This window comes from Protopterus annectens, chromosome 1.part0 (genome assembly GCF_019279795.1).
Source record: "Protopterus annectens isolate FY-2018-M chromosome 1.part0, PAN1.0, whole genome shotgun sequence".
Lineage (NCBI taxonomy): Eukaryota > Metazoa > Chordata > Ceratodontiformes > Protopteridae > Protopterus > Protopterus annectens.
Genome location: NC_056725.1, coordinates 656,232,440 through 656,258,380, shown reverse-complemented (window position 1 = coordinate 656,258,380; position 25,941 = coordinate 656,232,440). Strand labels below are relative to the sequence as shown.

At 45.6% G+C, this 25,941-nt stretch overlaps 1 protein-coding gene across 1 annotated transcript in view; it reads right to left on the bottom strand.

Annotated features, from left to right (window-relative positions):
* The window catches only part of TULP4 (TUB like protein 4), a gene marked incomplete in the record, with an annotated part of 1,525,147 nt that overhangs the window by 1,037,384 nt on the left and 461,822 nt on the right, over positions 1-25,941 (bottom strand). The window contains 1 exon segment of the mRNA XM_044061979.1: positions 22,425-22,586. Within this exon segment, the coding sequence (XP_043917914.1) occupies positions 22,425-22,586 (162 nt within the window).

The window sequence follows — 25,941 nt, the reverse complement described above, 5'->3', positions numbered from 1 at the left end:
CTGGTAATGGTGGTTTCCTAGGAGGTTTTACATTTTTAATTCCTCTCAGAAACTGCCTGAGTAGAGGATGAGAAGACAGGAGGATCAAGCTGTATTCTGCAGAAATAGCTGATGCATGTATCTTGATGGAGGAATAGGACAGGCCTGTATGGAAAAGCTCTGCCAAATACTCCAGGATGTTGGCAATGTCTACCTTTGACACATCTTTTCCCCTTTCAGTACTCCAAATGAGAAACCTTTTCCATTTTCCTGCATAGTTCCTTCTCGTTGAAGGTCTGCGGGCCTCAAGAATAATGTCTTTAACCCTTTGGGATAAATCTGGGTTAGTTGCTCTTATGTAATGTTCCAGGCAGTCAGCTGCAGAGTTTTCAGGTTTGGATGCAGGGTGTTGTAGCCGTTCTGAGTTAACAGCAAAGGAATCAGGGGTAGTGTCCACATTTGCCCCCGAGACATGCTCCTCAGTAATGGGTACCAATGTTGTCTTGGCCAGTCTGGAGCTATCAGAATGATCCTCTGATTTTCAATAGCACCTTGTGCATCAAAGGAAGAGGTGGGAATGCATATGCTGTCAGGCCTTTCCAACTGAAGGATAGAGAGTCCACCTTCCAAGCAAGTGGGTGGTACGCCCTTGTGCAGAATTTCTTGAGCTGGTGATTGAGTGGGGATGCGAATAGGTCTATTTGTGGCAGTCCCCATTTCCTTGTGATGACCTTGAAGATGTCCGGGTGTAGCATCCATTCGTGAGCATCCAAGGTAGTTCTGCTTAATATGTCTGCTAGGATGTTTTCTTTTCCCGGTACAAAAATTGCTTGTAGCTGAATGTTGTAGCTCAGAGCCATATTCCATAGGTCCAGTGCCATCCGGCATAGAGGGTATGAATGAGTGCCCCCCTGTTTGTTGATGTACCACATGACTGTGGTGTTGTCTGTCCTTATCATCAACTGCCCTTCTTGGAGGAATGGTCTGAAATTCTGGATTGCTAGTTTTACTGCCAGCATTTCCTTTTGATTTATGTGCAGGTGCAGCTGATCTGGAGTCCATAAGCCTTGTATGCACTTGTCCAGCATGTGGGCCACCCAACCGAGGTCTGAGGCGTCCGTTGTGATGGTTTGGCTTGGTTGAATGCTGTGGAAGGGCAAACCTGGGTTTGACTGGCATGCCTGAGCCCACCATAGGAACTCTTGTTTCAGGCATGGGATTAGTGGTATTTCGGTTTCTAGGCTGTGCCTGTGTTGAGACCATAAATTCTTCAGGTACCACTGTAGCTTTCTCATATGCAGTCTGGCATGAGGGACCAGGATTATGCAGGATGCCATGAAGCCCAAGGCCTGCAGTACTTTCCTTGCTGTTAGTTTGTTCTGCTTTGTTAATGCCAAGAAGTAGAGAGGAAGTTGTTCTTGTTTTTCTGCAGTTAGGAATGCCATCTGTTTTACTGTGTCCAATTCTGCACCTAAGAAGGTTATTCCTTTGGGATGGTATCAGTCTTGATTTTTTTATATTGACTGTATATCCCAGGGCTTGCAGTAAGCAAATGACTCTTTGTAAGTCTTCTGTTAGCTTGTTTTTGTTGTCCGCTTGTATCAGGCAGTCGTCCAGGTATGGATATATTTGGATTCCCTGAAGCCTGCAGTGAGCGATTACTGATGCCAGGCATTTCGTGAACACTCTGGGCGCAGTAGGTAAGCCAAAGGGCAATGCTGAGAATTGATAATGCTCTGATCCTGCAATAAATCTGAGGTATCTTCTGCAATTTGGTCGTATGGGGACGTGCAGGTATGCCTCCTTGAGATCTAGAGTCACCAGCCAATACTCCTTGCCCAGCATGGGAAGAAGTTGCTGTAGGGTCAGCATTTTGAATTTTGGAACAATGATGAATGTGTTTAAAGCGGACAGGTCGAGAATAGGCCTCCAATTTTTCTCTTTTCTTGGTACCAGGAAGAGTCAGGAGTAAAATCCCTTTCCTTGTTCCATAGATGGTACCCTTTCCACAGCTCTCATCTTTGCTAATTGAGCTATTTGTTTTAGAGCTTCTGTCTTTTGATTTGGTGGTAGGTTTGGCATTCCTCTTTTTCTTGGTAAAGTATGGAAATGAAACCTGTAGCCTTGGTTTATAGTTTGTAAAATCCACTTGTCTCTTGTGATGTAGTGCCAGTTTTTTGAAAATAAGGCTAACTTTCCACCTAAGGGTGCTGCAATTTGTTCCCTGGTAGGCGGTGCCAGAGCCAAGTCACTGTGATTGTCCTGTTGCAGTGGTAGTAGTTGTGTCTGTGCCTCGCTGGTTGTTACCTTGCCACTGGCGTCCCCTGTAGGCACCTCCTCTGGATTGATTTCTGCCTCTCGAACGCCTATTCCTGCCTCTCTGTGTTTTAGAGGAGTCTGGAAAGGACCAATTTTTGGAGGGCCAGTTCCTGCTAAACCTTGGAGGCTGAACCTATAAGAAATCTTTCACTGTTTGTACAGATTTTGCCTTCTCTTCCATTTTCTTCAGTACCTGCTGAGCAGGAGAACCAAATAAACTGACCTTATCCATAGGAGCATCTAATAGTTTTGCTTTAACATGATCCGGCAAGACCTGTTCTTTCAACCATGCATGCGTTCTGATAACTGTGCCAGTCATGGCTGATCTAAAGGAAGCCTCCAGTGCATCATAGCCACATTTTAAAGAATGGTTACTAACCTGCTGAATGTTATGCACCATTTCTAGAACATATTTCTTATCTAAAGAATCATCAGAGGACAGTTTCTTAGTTAACTGATCATGCATAAACTCCTGGTATTGGATCATATGAAACTGACAGTTCAATGCCCTAGCTGAGAGAGTAGCAGAGGTGTATACTTTTTTACCCCATCTCTAAGGACCTGGATTCCCTTTCAGAGGGGAGAGGGTTTTAACTGAGGTTGAAGCTACTGCCTTAGGCCCCTGGGAGATAGTCTCGATCTGCAAAAGGAGCCTTGTATAAATGATGATGTGTGTCCGGGACCCTGTAGAACCTATCGGGCTTAGCAGGGGCTGGAGGCAAAGTGTCAGGAGCAGTGCAAGCATCATTAAATGCATCATCTACAACAGGAAGAACTGGAGGTATAGCTAAAGGCCTATGTTGTGGTAAATGCAAAAAAGTCCTAAGCCTTTTCCTTGAGTCTGAGAAATCTTGCCCCTGCCATTGAAATTGCTCTCTCATGGCATGTAAGGTTTCCCCAAAGGAAAATTCCTCTGGTGGAGAGGCAGAAGGAATCGATTCCTCAGCATCGGAGTCTTCATAAGTATAAAAAGGAGCCTCTGGATGGTCTGTAATGTCTGAATCATCAGAAGAATCATCTGAGGACACTGGCTCAGGGGGCTCTGCTCTAGGTCTCTTTTCTGGAGGAGGTTGAGAGGCCCTGTCTGGATGAGGTTGGGATCCCCTTATTAAAGAGATGAGATCCTCTGCCAGAGTAAGCATTTGGGAACTGGAGCTGGGCCTGTGAGAGGGGCTTAACAGGCACAGACTTAGAAGTTTTGGCTGCTTTAGCCCTGGCAAAGGCCTTTATGGACATGGCTGCAGGCGGCCTAGCAGCACCACGTGCAGGGGTTGAAACATCCAAAGGGATGGTGTCCGATAATTCTTGTGAAACCACAGTAGCAGGTAGAATTTCAGAGGCCGACTCAACCAGGTTAGAAGGGGCCTCAGTAGTAGTCATGGATTCGGCTGAAGTTAGAACCGTTTGCTCGGTTTCGGCCGAAGCCGAGACACTCGCGGTTTGCTTAACCGCGGTTTCGGCCGAAACCGCGGACCGCGAGTGTCGGTCCTTTCTTGCTTCTTAACAACTTGTGAAGTCGGAGGATCCGCCGGCACAATATACGCAAAAGCTGAGCGAAAAACTGTTCAGCAAACTCCGACCGACGTCTAAGCGTCCGTCGGTTGAAAGAAGCACAGGCTAAACAAGCTGTTACGTCGTGGTCTGGGCCTAAACAAGGCAAGCAGTAAGAGTGGAAATCTTTATGAGGTATTTGTTTCCCACAAGTTAAACAGTTATTAACTTTTTCTGACATCGGCTGAGGCAAGAAAGAGTCCCCAACGGGGTACTTAGCTTTTTAGAAGTCTTCGAAGTAGTATTCGGTAGTAGTAATCTCTGGATCTGACCGACCGGCACTTGGGAACAGCTTCTGCTTCGGGCGCCACGCGGCAAGAAAGACTGAGGAAAATGGCGTCGGCTGATGCCTTTATACCCGAAGAACTGCAGCTATGACGTCGGGTGAAGTGCGACACCAGCCGAGGCCAGACCCAGACTTTGGAATCTGGCCGACCGAAGGGCTGCCTGACGACAGGACAACCCATTTGTAAGGACTGCAGATGCATCCTTGAAGGACATCATAAGATTCCACAGCGGTGTTGGGTCCTTCACCGGGGACCAAAGAAGAAAGATGCCTTTTAGGAAGGCTTTACAAAGCTTAAGAGGATGGCTAAGGAAGCCATATTTTCACCAACATGAAAATTGGAAATTGCTGCAATTTGTACCTTGACTGCAGAAGAACTGGCACCTTGCTCAAAGATCCCTGTCAAAAATTCCAACACCGCCGAGACAGTGGCAGTGTAGTGATCTAGTGCACGCTGCAAGGCCCAAATCGAAAAACGTTTCCATTTGCTGGAGTACACCTTTCTGGTGGAAGGCTTATTAGCCGCCACCAGGATCCTTTTGACAAGTGAAGATAAACCAGGAGTTCTGACTATAACTGGAACTGGAGGAGGCAAGCAGTGAGCTTCAGACTGCCAGGGTCTGTATGAGGAATCCCTGATGGATGAGAAATAAGATCCGGAACTGGATCCAACGTCCATGGTGGAGCCACCAAATGAAACCACAGAGAGGGGAACTAGACCTGACGAAGCAAGAATGGGGCAATAAGGATAACTAAGCTGTACAACCTGCGAGCTTTCTGAAGAAATTTTGGAATCAAGGGAAGAGGAGGATAAGCATACAGGAGACCAGGAGGCCAAGCATGAATCAGTGTGTCTCTGGGGGCTTCCCCTGGTGGGGGGCTCAGAACAAAGGAAGTACGGTTGTGCACACTTACCATAAATGTAGATGTTCAAATGTATTCACTGTTGCAGTCATCACACTTGGCTTATCTGCTTGCAGGTAGCTCTCAGTTGGCCCGAATACCAGAGTCTTGGGATTTCTGTGTCGGATGCTGTCACCTCATCCATGATATCAGGTCGTCAGGGGTATAAAATATGCAGCCGACGCCATTACATCAGTTTTTCTTGCCCCAAATGTCAAAAGCTCCCAAAATAGGAAGCAATCAAATGGTGTAGAATACCTCCAGTAAAAAGTAAAGACAATCTTCATAAGATATGGGCAAAAAAGAGGATAGATAGAAAGTACAGAAAGACAGGGGACTGGAGGGAGATTAACAGGACTGCAACAGTGAATACACTCAAACATCTACATTTATGGTAAGTGTACATAACTGTATTATGTTCTTCGTGTTTCACTGTTGAAGTCATCACATTTGGGTTGATTCCCAAAGCTGAGGAAGGGTGGAGGCAGTCAAGAAGTAGTAGGGCTGGCTAGCAGGCCTTGTAAGACTGCTGTGCCAAATCCAGCTCTGGATTTAGAAAAGATAGGTAAGTGGTAATGCTTGGTGAAGGTGTGTACAGAACTCCAGGTTGCAGCTTCTAGGATGTCCCTGGTAGTGACTCCCCTGAGAAAAGTTGTAGAGGTTGAGGTAGCCCTAGTGTAATGAGGCCTGATCCCCTGTGGGGTAGGTTTTTCATGGTGTTTGTAGCAGAAATGGATGCACTGTGCTATCCATTTAGAAATGGTTTGTTTCGAAATGGCCTTGCCCTCTGCCCCCTGTAGCAAAGCTGACTACCAGCTGGTCAGATTTTTTGAAAGGTTTAGTCCTGTCAAGGTAGAACCTGTGCTGTCTGTGCATGTCCAAGGAGTGCAGGATCCTTTCCCCTTTATTCTGAGGATTAGGAAAAAAGGTTGGCAAATGGATGGATCGGGTTTAAAGCCACACTAGATACCACCTTCGGCATAAAAGATGGGTTAGTCCTGAGGGAAACCCTGTCTGCATGGAAGATAATGAAGGGATCCACAGCCATAAGGGCCTGTAACTCGGACACTCTTCTTGCTGAAGTGATGGCTAGCAGTAAGGCTGTTTTCCAAGAGAGGAATTTTAACTCTGCTGTAGCAGCAGGCTCAAAAGAGTGAAGCGTGAGCTTCTCTAGTACAAAGTTAAAGGTCCCAGGCAATAGTGGGAGCTCTCCTTGGGGGTCTTGAATTGTTAGCTCCTCTCAAGAACTGTTTGATCAGAGGGTAAGAGAAGAGGGGTGGCTCAGCATTGTAATGAGCTGAGATGGCAGAGGCATGAATCTTAATTGATGATAAGGATAGGCCTTTGTGGAGCAGCTCTGCTAGGTAATCTAGGATTTGAGGCAAGGAGGGCACGGCTGTGTCCTTCTCTTGAGACTGGCTGCATGAACAGTATCTATTCCACTTTTCTGAATAGGATTTTCTAGTACTGGGCCTCCTAGCCTCAAGGATAACATCCAGCACCTGTTTGCTGAGGGGTGCTGGTGATGTATTCAAGGAATAAGCTAGGCTGCCAGCTTCAGGATTTGCAGCTGAGGATGCAAAATCTGTCCCTCCTGCTGGGACAGCAGAGAGGGGGTCTGATGTAGGTGCCAGGGCGGCACTGCTGTCAGACTGCGTAAGAGTGGGTACCAGTGCTGGCATGGCCAGTCTGGTGCAATACAGATCTTCCTTGGCCTGTCCTGTTTGATCTTGAGGAGTACTTTTGGAAGGAGGGACAGAGGGGGAAAGGCATAGACTGAGAGGTTTTCCCATGTGAAGGATAGGGGATCCACTTTCCAAGCTTGGCTGTAGAGAATTATGGTGCAAAATTTGTTTAGTTGATGGGGGACGCAAAGAGGTCCACCTCTGGTGTCCCCACCTGTGTATTAGAAGTTTGATTGAGTTTGGTTCCACTTTCCACTCATGTGGGTCCATTAGATTTCTGCTTAAGTCATCTGCCAATGAGTTTTGTTTGCCTGGCAGGAAATGAGCTTGCAGATGCACTTGGTTGCTTAAGGCTGTGTTCCACAGAGTCATGGCTAACCTGCAGAGTGGGTAGGAGTGAGTTCCCCCCTGCTTGTTTATGTACCACAACTGTGGTGTTGTGTTTTTATCAAGAGTTGTCCTGGCAGGATAAGGCATTTGAAGGCTGTCAGTGCATTCTGTACAGCTAACATTTCTTTCATATTGATATGCAGGGGAATTTGTCCTGGGCTCCATTTGCCGTGAATGCATTTGCCTGCCATGTGAGTCCCCCATGCATAGTCTGATGCGTCTGTTGTCAAAATTGGATGGCGGTGGGTTGTGAGAAAGGGAGTCCCTTGTTGTGGTTGCAAGCCTCTGCCACCAAAGGAACTCTGTCCTTAGGCAAGGAAAGATAGGAATTACTGTTTCCAGGTCCTGTGAATGTTGACACCAGAGATTTTTTTTAAGTACCATTGAAGTTTCCTGATATGCAGTCTTGCATATGGAATCAGTAGAATACACGAGGCCATGAACCCTAGGGCTTGCAGTATTTTTCTTGCAGATAGCTGGATTTGGGTGGCCAGTAGTTTGAAATAAGTTGTCAAATAAACCTGCTTTTCTGGAGTGAGGAATGCCATCTGGGAAGTTGTGTTCAAGCTTGCTCCCAGGAATACAATCTTTTGGCTGGGTACCAGATGTGATTTCTTTTCATTGAGGGTATATCCCACAGAAGTTAGGAGTCTCTTTACAAACATCAGGTGCTGAAGTAGCAATTCCTGATTGTCCGCCTGAATCAGGCAATCGTCCAAGTATGGGTAAATTTGAATATTCCCCTGCCTGCAGTAAGCAATGGCTGGAGCCAGGCACTTTGTGAATACCCTGGGCGCAGTAGATAAGCCAAAGGGAAGTGCAGAGAAAGTACAGTTTTGTACCTACCATAAATGTAGATGTTCGAGGATCCCCATTGCTGCAGTCCTTACTATTGGGTATAGTCCGCGTCCAGTCGGCCCGAATACCAGAGTATAAGGCTGACGTCGGTCAGGGCGCATTAGACTGACGTCAGTACGTCAGGGTACTAATGCGCATGACCGACGTCATATCCTCAGTCTTTTCTTGCCCCAGATGTCAGAAGACCCTAAAAAAAACAAGGCCCAAAATACCTGCACCAAAAATATGTACAATATATACAAGAATATATATAAAAATATAAGCATGTAACCTCACCTACACAACCACCCCTAAACACAGAGGGGAAGGAGGGAGGGTAAATTGGACTGCAGCAATGGGGAGCCCCGAACATCTACATTTATGGTAGGTACAAAACTGTACTATGTTCTTCGTTCCCCATTGCTGCAGTCCTTACTATTGGGTAGAATCCCAAAGCAGAGGAAAGGGAGGCTGGCAAATCATAAAGAAGCAGGAGCTGACAACATGCCTTGCAAAACAGCTGTGGCAAAACCAGCCCTAGACTTAGAGTAGATAGGAAGGTGATAATGCTTAGAGAAAGTATGCACTGAACTCCAAGTAGCTGCTTCCAAAATATCCTTAGTTGCCACCCCTTAGAAATGCTGTTGAAGTGGCAGTAGCCCTAGTGGAATGAGGCCTAATCCCAGCTGGAATCTCCTTGCCATGATGGGAATAACAAAATGCAATGCAAAAGCCAATCCACCTAGAAATAGTTTGTTTTGACACAGGCTTGCCCTGTGAACTCAAAGCAAAAGAAACAAACAACTGCTGAGACTGCCTGAAATCCTTAGTCCTGCTTAAATAATAACGCAATTGCCTGTGTACATCTAAAGTGTGCAAAATCTTTTCCCCTTTATTTTGGGGGTCTGCATAAAAAGTAGGCAAATGAATAGTTTGGTTTAAAGCCACACTAGAAACCACCTTAGGCATAAAGGAAGGATTAGTATGTAATGATACCCTATCCTTATGGAAAATCAAAATGGCTCTACTGCCATAAGGGCCTGCAACTCAGACACCCTTCTTGCAGAAGTAATAGCCAACAGAAAAGCAGTCTTCCATGACAAGTATTTCAATTCAGCAGTAGCCGCAGGCTCAAAAGGTTGTAGAGTAAGTTTTTCCAACACAAAATTGAGATCCCAAGCAGGAGTAGGAGCTCTACGTGGGGTCTTATATTCTTTGCCCCTCTAAGAAACTGCTTGAACAAAGGATGCGAAAACAATGGAGGGTCACAATCATAGTGAGCTGAAATTGCTGCAGCATGAATCTTAATGGAAGAGAAGGACAAACCTTTGTCCAATAACTCAGTAAGATATTGAAGAGCCACACTCAAATTAGGCTCAGAAACCTGCAAATTCTTTGCTGTACTCCAAAATAAAAATCTCTTCCATTTTTCTCGTACACTTTCCTTGTACTAGGTCTTCTAGCTTCCATAATCACATTTAAAACTTGTTGAGGAAGTTGAGACCTGCTGTGTTTCAACCCAGAATATGCCAGGCTGTTAGATGAAGAGAGTGAAGCTTGACATTGAGCAGATGACCATCCTTCTGAGATAACAGATGAGGAATCAGAGGTAAAGGCCATGGAGGCTTCCTTACCAGACTCGTAGTAGTGGGTACCAGTGTTGCCGAGGCCAATCTGGAGCTATCAAAATCATCCTTGGCCTGTCTTGTCTGACCTTTAATAGTACCTTTGGAAGAAGAGGCAGAGGAGGAAAGGCATACACATGAAGGTTTTCCAACTGAAAGACAGAGCATCCACTTTCCAAGCTGTGTGATGAAACCCCTTTGTGCAATACTGTGGCAGCTGGTGGTTTAGTGGAGAAGCGAACAGATCTATGTCTGGAGTTCCCCATGACACTGTCAATTTTTGAAATACATGAAGATCCAGTTTCCACTCGTGGGGATCCATGATTTGTCTGCTTAACACATCTGCTAAGGAGTTCTGTGCTCCCGGCAGAAACCTTGCCTGAAGAGTTAGTTGCAAGCTTAGCGCAGTCTCCCATAAAATCATTGCCTGCCTGCATAGAGGATAAGAATGTGTTCCCCCTTGCTTGTTGATGTACCACATGACAGTTGTGTTGTCTGTTAGAATCAACACCTGCCCTGGAAGAAGTAACTCCTTGAAAGCCATTAATGCAAACTGGACTGCTAACATCTCCTTCATGTTGATATGTTGATATGTAGATGCTGTAGTCTGGCAGGCCACTTGTCTTGTATCCACTTTCCATTTAGATGAGCTCCCCAAGCAATGTCCGAGGCATCTGTCGTTAAAATCTGACTCGCCTCTGGCCGGGTCACAGAGAGTCCCTTGTTTAGGTGACATTCCTGAGCCCACCACAAAAATTCTTTTTGAAGGCAAGGTATTATTTGAATGACAGTGTCCAAATCCTGGCAGTGCTGTGTCCATACATTTTTGAGATACCATTGTAACTTCCTCATATGCAGTTTGGCATTGGGAAGCACCAGAATACAAGATGCCATGAACCCTAATGCTTGAAGGACTGTCCTTGCAGTCAGCACGGACTGATGAGATAGTTGATGGAAGTAAAGTGACAGACTCTTTTGTTTGTCCGGGGTTAAAAAGGCCATCTGGGCTGCTGTATTCAGTCTCACACCCAGAAAGCACATGTCTTGAGAGGGTACTAGACTGGACTTTATTTCGTTCACAGAATACCCTAGGCATCTTAGCACTGCTATAACATATTCCAGATGCTGTAGAAGGTCTTCCTTTTCTTGAGCCAGAATCAGGCAGTCGTCCAAGTAAGGATAGATTTGAATTCCTTGAAGCCTGAAGTAAGCTATCACTGGAGCCAGAACCTTTGTGAATACTCTGGGCAGTAGATAAGCCAAAGGGCAATGCAGAGAACTGATAATGAGAATTTCCAGCTCGAAACCTAGATACTTCCTGCAACTTAGCCTTATAGGCACATGAAGGTAAGCTTCCTTGAGATCTAAAGTTACCATCCAGTGATCTTTGCCCAGCAGAGGTAAAAGCTGTTGTAACGTCAACATCTTGAACTTGGGAATGTCCAGAAAAGTGTTGAGGAGAGATAAATCCAAAATTGGTCTCCACGTGTTCCCCTTCTTTGGTACTAGGAACAGGCGAGAATAAAATCCTAGGCCCCTTTCTGATACAGGGACTGGCTGAATGGCCCCATCTGGAGTAACTGAGAAACTTGCTTGTGAGCCTCCTTTCTTTGTGGAGGAGGAACGTCTGGCATGCCTTTGAAAGGGGCATTGTATGGAAATAAAATCTGTAACCGTGGTGAATGATATCCAACACCCATTTGTCTTGAGTAATTAAATCCCAATTTTCTTTGAAAAGAGACAGTCTTCCTCCCAAAGGAGCTGCCAGACGAGAATCTACTGGCAGCTGAAAAGACAGGTCATTGGGTCTGTTTCTGAAAGGACTGACCCCTGCCCTCACCAGAAGTCTGAGCAGGTGAACTCCCTGTTCTAGGCCTAAAAGAACCTTGAGCCCTGCCCCTACCACGTCTAGACCTACCCCTAGACTGGGAATCATAAGCAGGATATGTCCACCCCTTAGCAGGCCAATTTCTACTAAACTTGGTGGTTGCACCTGCAAAAATCTTTAACAGTTTGCATAGACTTAGCTTTGTCCTCCATTTTCTTTAAAACTGCTTCCACAGGCGATCCAAACAACACATCAGACTGTAAAGGAGCATCCAAAATCCTTGTCTTAACATGCTCAGCTAAATTCTGATCCTTCAACCAGGCATGCCTGCGAAGAACAGAACTAGTAGCAGCCACCCTCGAGGAGGCCTGTACAGCATCAAAACCACATTGCAAAGAATGCTTACCCACTTGTTCAGACACATGAACCAAATCCAGCAACTCTTTACACTCAATACCTTCCGCCAAAGCATCCACCTTAGATCTTAATTGTGAAAGGAGATAATTCTGATATTTTAGCATGTGAAACTGACAATTCAACGCCTCATGGCTAGAGTGGAAGAAGTATACACTTTCTTTCCCCACCTATCCAAAGCCCTTGCCTCTTTATCAGTGGGAACAGGATTTTTAACCACAGAAGCCTTAACACCTTTAGGCCCTTGAGAAATAGTTTCTGGGTCCGCCCTAGGACTCTTAAACAAATACTTATGAGCTTGGGCACCCTATAATACCTATCAGGCTTAACAGGAGCAGGAGGCAAAGAGTCAGGGTTCAGTGTAGCCTCTGCAAAAACATCTTCCACCACATTCAACACAGGAGGAATAGCTAAGGGCCTATGCTGGGGTAGAAACAAGAATTCCCTAAGCCTTTTCCTGGAATCAGAGTAATCCTGGCCTTCCCATTTAAAGTGCTCCCTCATGGAATGCAGAGTCTCTGAAAATGAGAAATCCTCAGGAGGAGAAGCTGTAGGAGTGGAATCATCCACATCAGAATCAGAATAAGTAGGATACTCCTGCAAGTCTTCCGCCGAAGACTCTGAAGCCTCTGAACACTGTTCAAAACTATCAAACTCCGGTTCCACCCTAGGCCTCTTATCAGGCGGGGCCATAGAACCTCTAATCATAGTAATCAAATCTTCTGCCATTTTAAGCATATGTTTCTTAGGTACAGAACCCGAAATGCTAGGAGAAACCCCCACTGAAGCTAAAGTAGGCCTACCTCTCAAGGAAGTTTTGGCAACAGAAGGAGAGGCTCTAACCACCTTGGGAAGAGAGGGAAGAACAGTTACCTGAGAAGCCCCCTCAGCCTGGCCTAGCTCCTGAGAAGGCACATCCTGTAACAGTAAAGTTTCTGCCTGAGACTCCATGGAAACACCTGGCAAAACCTCTGGCTCCACTGAGCCTTCTAAAGAACCGACGTCCGGGACTGCCGGTTCATCAACCCTAGGCTTCGCTGTTTTGTCCTTGCGCTTCTTGGATTTGCGGGCGCCGGAGCATCCGGCGGCATTTTATAATTAACGCTTCCCAAACACTAACCTGGCACAGTCTAACCTCCTCTTAATAGTGCGTTTGTTAAACCTAGCACAATAGCGGCAACCAACAACGCCGTGCTCAGCCCCTAAACAAGGTATACACAAGGTATGGAAATCCCTATGAGGTATCTGTTTCCCACAAGAAATACAGTTATTCACTTTTTCTGACATCCGTTAAATACTGAGGCAAGAAAAAAACAAAATGTTCCCAACGGGTACTTAGCCAACTCTGTTTCGGTCTGAAACTCCGGTTTCGGAAATATTTCAGAACGCCAACCTGCACTCGCAAAAATGCTTCTGCATCGGACCATGCGGCAAAAAAGACTGAGGATATGACGTCGGTCATGCGCATTAGTACCCTGACGTACTGACGTCAGTCTAATGCGCCCTGACCGACGTCAGCCTTATACTCTGGTATTCGGGCCGACTGGACGCGGACTATACCCAATAGTAAGGACTGCAGCAATGGGGAACGAAGAACATCTGACAGTGCATACAGCCTGCCCTGAAACGTAGACATGTCCTGCAAGGTTCCATTATGGGGATGTGCAGATAAGCTTCTTTTAAGTCTAGAGTGACTAGCCAGGAGTCCTTGGCTAGCATAGGAAGGAGCAGCTGGAGTGTAAGCATTTTGAATTTTGGTATCACCAGGATGGTATTTAGGGATGACAGATCCAGAATAGGGCGACAAGAGTTCTCTTTCCTGGGCACCAGGAACAGCCTGGAGTAGAAACCCTGTCCCATTTGCTCTGTTGGCACAGGTTGAACAGCCCTGATACTGAGAAGAGAAAGTACTTGCTTTGGGGCCTCTGTCCACTGGTTTGGAGGAAGGTCTCGCAATCCACTTGGGGTTGACAGAGAGTGGAAATAGAATTTGTATCCCTGGGATACAATGTTTAAGACCCATCGGTCCTGGGTAAAATACTCCCCAGTTTTTTCATACAGGGCGAGTTTTCCTCCTACGGGTGCAAGTACTTGGACATGGCTAGGAAGGATTAAGGACAAGTCATTGTGAACTTTTTCCCTGGGGGGGGGGTTACCACTTCCTGTTTTTGAGGAGGGAGCACTCCATTGTTTAGATCTGTGCATACCCTGAGACTGTAGTCTTCGAGGTCTGTTGCCCCTGGGTTTGGGCTGAGAAGGTCTGGAAGGGACTGGAAAGCACCAGTTTTTTGAAGGCCAATGCCTACTGAATCTAGGTGGCTGTACCTGTAAGAAATCTTTAACAGTTTGCATGGATTTAGCTTTTTCCTCCATATTTTTAAGAATAACTTCTGCTTTAGAGCCAAACAAATATTCTTGGTTTAATGGAGCATCAAGTAACTTTGCCTTGCCATGGTCTGGAAAGATTTCTTCCTTCAGCCAAGCATGCCTTCTCAGAACAGACCCAGTGACAACAGCCCTGCAAGATGCTTCTAAGGCATCAAAACCACACTGCAAAGTATGTTTACCAACTTGGTTTGCAGAATGCATTAAGCCTTTTAAGTCCTTGCTTTCTGCACAATCAGGAATCAACAACATTTTTTGTTTAATTAGATCAATAATATGCTGCTGGTACTTCAACATGTGAAACTGGCAATTTAAAGCCCTGATGACAAGAGTTGCAGATGTACAAACCTTCTTATTCCATCTGTCTAGAGCCCTAGAATCCCAGTCTGAAGGGGTAGGGCTTTTGGCTGCAGAAGCCTTTATACCTTTAGGTCTCTGGGAAATGGTCTCTGGATCCGCAGTGGGATTTTTAAAAAGAAATTTGTGAAAGTCAGGTACTCTTTAGTATTTGTCAGGCTTTCTAGGAGCAGGTGGCAAAGTATCAGGGCTAAGGCTGGATTCCATGAAGACATCATCTACAATATCCAGGACAGGGGGAATCGCTAGAGGCCTATGCTGAGGCAAGTCTAAAAATTCCCTAAGTCTCTTTTTGGACTGTGGGTAGTCCTGGCATTCCCCGCAGAAATGGTCTCTTAGGGTATGCAAGGTTTCACCGAAAGAAAACTCCTCAGGGGGAGGCTGAGGGAACTGAATCCTCTGCATCTGAGTCCTCATAGGTAGATAAAGGTATGTCCTGGTAATCACATGGGGTCACAGTCATCAGACTCATGGTCTGAAGAATGAGAAGGAAAATCAATTATTTGACTTTTAGAGGGGGAAGGCTGGCTTCCCCTAATTTAAGTAATAAGGTCTTCAGCCATTCTAAGCATTTGTTTCTGTGGCATGGGAGCTTGAGAATGTCCTTTGGCCATCGGTTTCCTAGGCGTAGTGCAAACTCTGGACCTGAGAAATTCAGTAGATTTAGTCATTAATGAAGTAGTCGGTTTGATAATAACATCAGAAGGTCTGAATACACCCTCAGAAGCCGGTGCCTGCACAGCGGCTCCGGACCCATCCAAGATAGAGACATCCGCAGGTTCCACAGTCGAAGAAGCATCTCGCGACATACTGGACTCCAAATGGGTCTCAGCAGAGGCGTGTGAATCTGTAGAAGCGGGTAACAGGGGCTGCGAGAAAGAGCCTCACTGAGTAATGGTAAACTGGCGACTAGCTTAATGGAAGGGTTGTCAGCAGTTTTGAACCGATGCGGTCTGTCTCTTGTCTTTATCTTTGCATTTTTTTCAGAAGGTCAGTAGTCGGATGGCTTACTGAAGCCATTTTGGAAAACGGAGAATGAGAGCGAAAGAATTTGACAAAAATAGCCCTACGACGAATAGAACAAGGCACAAAAGTGACAGCGAGGATGTCGTGGTCTGGGCCTAAACAGGTGACGCAGTAAGAATGAAAATCTCTGTGAGGTATTTGCTTTCCACAGGCAAGACAATTGTTATTTTCTGACATCTGTTAGAGCAAGAAAAAAGGATCCCCAACTGAGTACTTAGCTTTAGAAGACTTCAGGTTTGAAACTCAAAAAAACAAAAATTTCAGGTAGCTGCCGACCGGCACTTGTGAACTGCTTCAGTCTCCAGCGCGGAAAGAAAAGCTGATGTAATGGCGTCGGCTGCATGTTTTATACCCCCGACAACCTGATGTCATGGATGAGGTGACAGAATCCGACAAAGAAATCCCAAGACTCTGGTATTCGGGCCAACTGAGGGCTACCTGCAGGCAGATAATCCAAGTGTGATGTCTGCAAAAGTGAAACACTAAGAACATCTAGATGGATTTCGCACTGGAAGGAGAGGCAAAGAGAACGCAGCAACGCTGACCCCACTTGAAAAAGATTTGTTTCACTACTGAAGGTTTCAAAGACCACTCATAAGGCATCAGAATAGACCTGCTGAGCCTGTCCTCTAGAATGCTGGACCTCCCCGGAATGTGTGTTGCCACCAGAAAACGACTGGTGGAGATCACCCACTCCCACACTCTCATGACTTCGTGACACAGAGGGTAAGACCTGACTCTCCCCTGTTTGTTGATGTTCAAGACCACAGACATATTGTCCGTCTGGACAGCAGTCGTCCTTGGGGGGAAGTTGGGCATAGAAAGCCTGCAACACAAGAAGCACCACCCTCATCTCCAGGACGTTGATATGCAATCTGGTCTCACAGGGGGACCACGTGCCTTGGACTGCTCTTCTCGAGCAGTGTCCCCCCCCACCCTAGTAGGGAGGTGTCCAAAGTCACCGTGGTCGAGGGGGAGGGCAGAAGAAAGAAGCGACCTTGGGCCAGATCCAGGGATTGAATCCACCACAGAAGAGAGTCCCCTGCACACCCAAGAGATTAAACAGGGTGAAACAAAGGGAGAACTAACATGGACCTCGACGGTCCATTGAAGAACCCACATGTAAAAGCATGTCATGGGAAAGAGACTGATCATGGCCGCAATGGACACCAACACCCTTAATATCATTTCCGCTGTTGATGACTGGGCTTGTAGAATGCAAATGACGTTTAGCTTCAGAGACTGAATCCTGTCCAAGGTAAGAAAGACTAGTTTGAATTGTGTCCAGTCAAGCCCCAATGAAATCTAACACTTGAGCCAGGGCCAGAGATGACTTGTTGAGACTGATGGTAATGCACACCCACTGGGCTAAGAGAAGAAGGGAATCCCTCGCTTGATTGAGCTGATGCCTGGAAGGGGCGGTGAGAAGCCAATCATCCAGGTAGGGGCAGGTCTGTATGCCCTGGAGTCTCAGGTGAGCTGCTACCACTGCCATCACTTTGATGAACACCCTGGGGGCTGTGGTGAGACCAAAGGGGAGTGCTCTGAACTGATAATGACTGGCCCCCAGCTGTAAGCAGAGGAACTTCTGAGAGCGCCTGTCCATTTTGATATGGTAATATGCATCCTGGAGACTGACCGAGCACATCCAATCATTCCCTGCAGGAAGGGCAGGATAGATAGAAGGCTGACCATCCGGAATTTTGTCTTGGCCACAGACAGGTTTGAGGTGGAAAGATCCAGAATGGGTCTCAAGTTCCCCATCTTCTCTGGCACCAACATGGAATAAATGCCTAACCCAGACTGGTCTGGGGGGATGGCTTGGATAACTCGCTTTTCTAGCAGCCTTGTGATCTCCAGTGCTGCATCCTCCCTTTGCATGGGTGGAATTTCCGCAAGGTATCTGGGTGGATGAGGTGACATGAGAAAGGGGACTGAATAGCCTCTGGATATAATTTGCAACACCCAACAATCTTCCGTGATGGACTCTCACGCTGTTAGATGTAGCGATAGATGACCCCCGACTGCCTCCAGAGACAAGCAGCCGGGCAACCCTTCAGGGTTGCTGAGTGGGTCTCTCAAAGAAAGGCTCATGAGACCCTTGATTCCTCGGAGCCCCTCTTCTCTAGGGCGGCATCTATCAAATCCTCCTCTCTCCCTGGGGAAAGGAGAGTCCTGAGTGTCTTGGGAATAGTTCTGAGATTTTCGGAACCACATCTTTTTGGTCCCCGGTGAGTCCTCGAGAAGGTTTGTTGAGGGGCTGAAAAGCGGATCCCGATGGCAGAGTCTTCTCGTCCTTTTCACTCTGGACTAAATTCTCACGTACCAACTTCCCAAAAAGGGAGGAACTTTCGAACGGGGCATTCATTAAAGACACCTTGAAGTGTTCTGTGAAGGCACAGAGCCATAGCCAGACGTGGTGCCTGATGGCAATGCCTGTACTGGCAGCTCTAGCGGTGCCCTCGGTAGCATGAGAAATTTGAAGTATAGAATTGTTAGCGATAGAAGTCAGGGTGACCATTTGAGAGGAGAACACTTTCTTGTCCTCCACCGACATGGACTCAGGGGTAGACTCAGAGACCTCCTTGACCAGGTCTCGCTGCAGTCTAATCACTCGTGCCATATAATTCAGCTCCCGCACAGAAAAAGTAATTGAAGAGTACACCCGTTTCCCAAAATGATCCATCATCCTTGACTCTCGATCAGGAGGATGGACCGTGGAGCTCTTCTGAGTGAGCTCCTTCTTAGTGGCAGCCACCACCACCATGGCATCAACCGGGGATCCTTTAGTCCAATGGGTCCTGTCCGAAGGGGAACACAAAACCTTGTCAGGGCATTTGGGAATGGGCTCCACCATGTCTGGTTCCTTCTACTCCAGAGATGTTATGACATCCACCAAAGGATCTGCAGGAGGGGACACCCAAGAAGTAGAAGGTCCTGCGTCAAATGCCTCCAGAAACACAAATTCGTCAGAGTTAGGTTTTTGGGCAGACCACCCCACACACTGGTGTAGGACTTCCATGATGTCTCCAAAGGAGACATCCTTAGGGGGGGTCGGCCGGGGGAACCTTCCTCTTCCTCCAAATTGGTGTCTTCTATGAGGGACTCTGGAGGGGAATCCAAGTACCTCCTTTTGCACATATGTTTGGGGGAGATCTCCTCAGTGGGGGTCTCTGAGGAGGACTCGCCAACATCTCGATGAAGCAGCAGGCTGTCCCTGAGATGGTAGAATGGCTGTGTCTGTACCAGAAACAGAGGGAGTCAGTAGGAAGCCTAACTCTGAAGACGAGATTGTCAAGGGTCTTGATGGGATCAAGAGGACTCTCTCTACCACATCGAAAGCCGAAGGGGAACAGATCTCCTGAGAAGGCACGATGGTTGGAGCCGTAACCCTCTGACCCAACGTGGGACCCAGAGCCAAACTTACAGGCGCTGAGATCCCAAAGGAAAGGCTCTACTCCAAAGGAGTTGATGTCATCCCCTCAGATCTGGTGCTGAAGCTATGGTTCCGAGAGTTGGACAGATTCGGGCTTGTCAGATCCGACCTGCTCAAGGTCATAGCCAGCGTCGAAGTACAAGGTAGCATCGCAGCCGACCCCTCGATGCCAACTGTCCTCGGATCCAAGTGCTCCAAAATCAGTGGTCGGGTCAGAGAAGGAGCAATAGGGATGAACGCAGATTGTATGCCCCCGGCTCCACAGGGAGAGGGGCAGGCAGGACTCCCAACTGAATCTGGGCACAGAGAAACTTCCAAATCATCCTATGCATCTCTGCTTCGGAAAGGTTAGGGGTGGAGCGAGAATAGGAGACCCCGACACCAGCCTAGAGTGGTGGTGAGGGGAAGCCTGCGCCAGTGACAGGATCCGAAGCTACTCCGGCTCCTGAGAGAATCATAGGAAACAGAGGTGGAGAGACTCCTTCCTCAGCGCCAACCTAGCTTTAGTTGGAGGGCCCGCCAAAGCCGAGCAATCCGGGGATCACTTCCTGGCCCTGTCCTTAGACTTGACAGATTTGTCTGGGGGAGGAGCTTTGAGCTCGGATCAGATACTGGATATGCGGTCAGACCCATGCCGGATATGGGAAACTACAGGTTGAAGACCAAATGAAGACAACAACTTCAGATCAGCATTACACACAGCAGTAAGAACACAAAATAAAACAGACTGTAAAGTGACATAACAAAAATAAAAAAAACAAAATTTAATTCCCATTAAAAGAAACATTCAATGAATTTCAGAACTATATGTTAATTCAAAATGGTTTTCTGGTCATGTGTGAAAATGAGAACTTCAAACAAGTCAAACAAAAACAAAGCAATTCTGTTTTAATGAATCAACAAAGTTGACATACATACATGCATGTATATGTAAATGAAGAAAAAAAAATGAATAGCAGTCCATTTTCAACTGGAATTGGCAAAGTTTTGTTTTGTTTACAGCAATTTGTCATATCCAAATAAACAGCATGGTACTTGTTAGTTTTAGAATATCCTTAAAACCTGCATGGCTTTTGGATTTTCTGCTTCGATATTAATTTCACAGTCATATTAACACAAGTTAAGGTTGCAAAATAAAAATCTTTAGCACGGCTTTGATCTCTGTTTCTGTGTTAGGGCCATTTTTGATGTACTAAAACTTCAGATAGAGGTCTGTAACTCAATACTTCGAAGATGGCATGGTAATGAAAAAGGTGCTTGTACAACATTGTCTGGCACTATGCTTTTTAAAAATCCCAGAAAAGTGCTGCTTGGCCTGTAACACGCATATAAAGCTTAGTAGTCTTACTGAAAACAACAGAATTACTAACATTCCAATTATACACTATTCATAATGGGGGGGGGGGGGCACAGAACACGGGCTTTTCAATCTAGCTCATTTTTGGCTGAAGGTTTCTAACACTCTGACTGAAAAGTTTCCATGATTAATAGGTTCATAGGTTGGTACTGGGCTATCTGCCCGAAGGCATATATTAGCCCAGCCACATTGTGCGGTATTCACCGCCCCTTTAGTAGTTCCCTAGACCCTTGTACTAGCAGCTAGTACCCTTGGCCCCTATCTAGTAGTGCTGTTGGTGTGATCCCCGGTGTGAACTTTCTGTTACCCATCCACTCATGCTGCATGCATCCTGCAAAAACTGAATTTGATACAGTATAAGGATATTTTAGTAATCTTTACAACTCCACAATAAAGTCAACAGTATGTCCTAGAAAAGGAAACCTGTAAGATGTAGTCACAGGTTGCTAGTAAGCAATACAAGAGTTAAGCCTTTTGAAGCCTAATCACTGTAGTGCCAACTGATACACAGAATATCCAACTAGTAATTCTCCCCTTGGCCATAAAGAAAGGGTGGGCTAGGCTAGGGTATATTTGCAGTACCCATGCATTTTTCTAAGTTAGATTAAAAGATAGTGAGAGGCATGACTTGCTTTGCAGAAAGCAGGATCGTGTTCCAGAGGTGGGATATTATTTGAGAGGTACATCAGTCATGCCAAATCCTTTTTCTGTTGCAATACAGATGTAGGCCCCTTGATCCTGAATTTGTTTTACTACCAGTCTTGTGGATATGCAGTAAAAGTCAAGCAAGACTGGGTTATTTAAAGCCCAACAGGACAGGAAAAGACCACTTTGTAAAGGTCTGTAGGACACCGAAGACAGACATGACTTTTAGAATTCCTAGGTGACATACTGAGCTCATACCAGAGATTTTTTTAAGTGAGGGTTTTTCAGTCAGAGGTAGGTGTCTAAACCGGTGCATATCACAGGGTGCATCATATTCTGATATGGGACATATGAGGGATAAGTAGAGGGGAATAACAACCTCTTTTGATTGAGGGATACAGAGATACAGGTGCTAATCCTTAGACAGTTTCAGGGAGGAAGTGCTTTTCTCCCCTGTATCTATAACCCCCCCCCCAAAAAAAAGCTGGTCACAGAAAAATCGCGACTCATTCAGAGAAAAACAATGATGTGAAAGGGAATCACTAGAACTAGAGAGATAACCACAATCTACTTCCCGGAGACATTTTCTGATGGAAAATCTTCTGATGGAAAATATCCCCTGTACTATTTTCTCTATGATACTCTCATGTTTGGGTGCGGTGGTACAGTGGTAGCGTTGTTACCTCACAGCAAGAGGTTCTCCTGTTCGATTCTTGGCTGGAATACCTTCTATGTGGAGTCTGTATGTCCTCCCCGCGGTCGAGTGGCCTCCGAAAGACATGCGTGAATGGGCGTCCCTTCGCTGAAGGTTGGGCATCGGGCTGGCAACTCGGCACCATAAAAATCGACTGCCAATCATTAGCAGACCAGAGTTCCACTGTGGCGATCCCTAACCGGGAAAAGCCAAAAAGACAAACAACTCTCATGTTTGGGAAAGGGGCACAAATGGATCACCATATTCAATGAAGCTTTATGCTCAGCTAAAATGATGACGTTATCACAGTACATAGTTAAAACTGATTATACATACAAAGAACAATGATAATTAACTGTTTTTCCCTTATTTAAAGTCATACGCTGCCAACAAGGTACTTCTCCTATAACTATATATTTGTACCAGACAAGATATTGCTCATATATTATGCATTATAAGAGATTAATGTCACAAAAAACAGTCAATACATGTACAAGTTTGATAAAAGGTTACATACACTTAAGTAGTGGAACAATATGGATGAGAAGGAAAAAAAACTCTGCATGATTTCCTAATACAGACACTATAAGGAAATAAAAACCTGCAAACTCACTTATTTTAAAAGTTTCTATGTAAATGAGGTAAATAAATACTGACTGGATTAATGAGGAAATGCAGATAATACAACACATGGAGGTTACAAATACCTGCTGGTCATCAGGCGTCCATATTCCACATGTGATCTGACTTTCGAGATTGATTTCAGAGGACCAGTGTCGTTGCCCACTTACCGAACCAACCAAAACAAAGCCATCTCGGTATGATATAAGTGCTTGGGTTCCGTCATGGCTCCAGGTAAAATCACTCACCTTGAGGTAAAGAAGCAAAAAAAATATATATATTAATGTATTAATGTTGCTGCCTTATCCACAAATATTTATTACTCACTTGCAACCAGAAGCTTTATTTGTAGCTTTTTGTAACAAATGGTGCAGACACAGTAGGACCATCACTTTCAAGTAAATGATAACTGTCAAATATGTGACAAAAAAAAAATCCCAGATTTTTATACTACACATAAGAGTGACAGTTTTAACACAGACATCAGCTTATCATCCATTCATATTCATGAAAATGGAAAAGAAATGGAGTACAAAAACAGAAAAACTGTTAACATAAGCTTTGATGAAATTTTCCACAGCTCCAACTCAGACATTTTAATGCCCAAAAAATATTTTGGTCTTTTGGTTAAACTACTTTACTTTAGAATGATGCATTAAGTCTCCTTGCACTGGATATGAAGGCACTAATTATGAAAGAAAAAAAACAAAACAAACATCAATACAAGACTAGGGATCAATGTTATAACACTCAAGTTATATTCCAAATCATCAACATGATTTTTATAGTCACGGTTGCAGGTGAACAAGAGCTGGTCCCACTAAGCAACGGAGCACGGCTGTAGAAAGCATGGAATAACACACGCATGCACACACACACACAGGCGCGCACACAAACACAGGCGCGCACACAAACACATGCGCGCGCACACACAGGTGCGCACACACACACACACACACACACACACACACACACACAGGCGCACACACACACAGGCGCACGCACACACAGGCGCGCACACACACAGGCGCGCACACACACACAGGAGCGCGCACACACACAGGAGCGCGCACACACACAGGCGCACGCACACACAGGCGCACACACACGCACCAGGCAAGTTAGAGGATTGTTAATTCATCTAGCACCATGTCTTTGGCATGTGAGAAGAATATGAAGAGCATTGCAAATTCCTACAAGGCCACAAGAATAATATTCAGTCTGCACAAATGGCACTCCAGCTGGTAAGAGACCTGGGGAACCAGAGGATGTAAGGTAGCAACACTCAGCAATGAACCGCTGTACCACACCCTCATGAAACATCAGTCCATTATAATTTACTGTTTACTCCAAGTCATTTACTACTGAAACTACACTTTTTTTCTTTTAACTTTCTGAGGATGTAATTTTTTTTAGACTTTTAACCTCTAACAAATTTCTTGACAGCATCTACAAAGCAGAATTTCCACAATGTGCAAAAAAGTGCATTAATCATTTTGCAATCTTAAATTTATTAAGACTATATGAGACAGAACCCATTAGACCTATTGTAGTGCAAAAGCTCCACATTCCTGGAATGCATTTTCCTGATATACTTTAACAGCACTGTACCAACATAGTTAACACCTTTTTAGTCATTGTACAACCAGAAAGCACGCTGTTTTGCAGTCTTGTGACTTGAACAGCAAAGGTGTAGTTTTAAGCTGTTAACTGTTACAGTCTGTCATTCTGACATGGTTCTGTAATTGCAGTGTGCCACATTTAAAACAAAGCCCTGAATGGGTTCATATATGGTGAGAGGTAATATGGGTAAGCATAAAGGTGACTGGAGGGCCAATCATGGGCTAGAGCATCTCTCGGTGACTCCCCTGTTGGACGGATCAGGGCAAAGAACCTGCTGCACTTGTTGCTGAGGGGAGATGCAAACAGATCACAGCATGGCTGGTCCATCAACGGAAAATCCTCTCTACCACTTTGATACTAAGACACCATTTGTAAAGCATAGGAATGGACCTGTTTAGCTTGTCCACAATAATGCTGGATTTCTCCAGAATGTGCATTGCTATCAGATAGTGACCAAATGAGATTGTGCACTCCCACACTCTCATTGCTCCTCAACAAAGTGGATAAGATGTACCAGGCCACTGACATACTGTCCGTCTGAACAGCAACTGTCCCAGATGGCAGAGTATCTGGAAAGGCCTGTAATGCTAGGAGAACTGCTCTCTTTTCTAGAACACTGCGTCTTGGCCTCTTTGGAGGACCATGTAGCTCAGATTGTCCCTCTCATTAGTGCCCCGCCACAATGGGAGGCGTCTGTGGTCACCACGGCCATGAGCAGGGGAAAAACAAATAGATGACCTTCCAAGAGTTAATTCGAAAGAATCCACCAAAAAAGGCACCTTTTGCATGCTTGTGTGATATTGACTAGAGCAGTTAAGGGATGTTGAAGAATGAACCACTGAGTCAACAGTATCCACTGAAGTATTCACATGTGAAACCTGGCCAAAGGAATGAGGGTTATAGACTCTTCCATGAATCCCAAGGCTTGTAAAATTAATTGTGCTCAAACAGAAGAATTTTGTATTACTTTCCTGACCCGGGATCTCAATGCCTGAATTTGAATAGAGGGAAGAGAGGCTATCTGAGTAACTGTGTCTATATAAGCACCTGTGAACTCCAAACTCTGGGCATGCATGAGCTGTGATTTGTTGTTAACAGACAATGATGCCTAGTAGGATGCACAACTGGAGGAAGTAGTCCCTTGCCTGTAGGAGTCGATGCCTGGTTGGAGCAGTTAGGAGCCAGTCGTCTAGGCAGGCTCAGATGAGCTCCTACCACTGCCATGCATATAGTGAACACCCTGAAGGCTGTGTTGAGACCAAAGGCCAGTGCCCTGAACAGGTAATGACTGGTTCCCAGCCAGATAGTGCATATCTATCAGATTTATGGAGCACATTCAATCATCCTTATGCAGTAGAGGCAAAATGGACTGAACAGTGACCATCTGAAACCTTGAACATTGTACAAACTGATTTAGTTTCCTGAGATCAATAATTGGTCTCAAGTCCCCTGTAAATTTGGGACCAAGAAGAATCTTGAGTAGGTTCCAGATCCCCTCTGGCCTGGGAGGGACTTCCAAGATGACTTTTTTTTTTCTAGTAGCTTTTTTTTTTATTTCTAGAGCCGCTTGCTTCCCTCTGATTGTGTGAAACATTGGGGATTCTTTTCATTTTGACTGGGGGAGCTAGGGACAATTTATATAGGATAAGCTCTAGATATGATTCACTGCACCCAGTAATCTTTCATTATAAATAGCCAGACTCTCTGGTGCACAGACAAATGTCCCCCAACTGCCTCCAGAGGGAAACAGTCGGGCCTCCATTCAGGAGCACTGACAGGGCTTATCCAAGAAGGAATATCTGAAGCTATAGTTCTGCAAGGCCACCTCTGCCGCAGGGGCAGCATCTTCCACTTCAGTTCCCGCCTCTGTCTCTGGAGGAACTATCTGCACATGAGTCTAAAACGTGACCCAGGGATTTTCAAAACCACATTTTACCTCCTCGATGATTCCTTGAAAAAGGTTTTTGAGGGGTTGAAAAA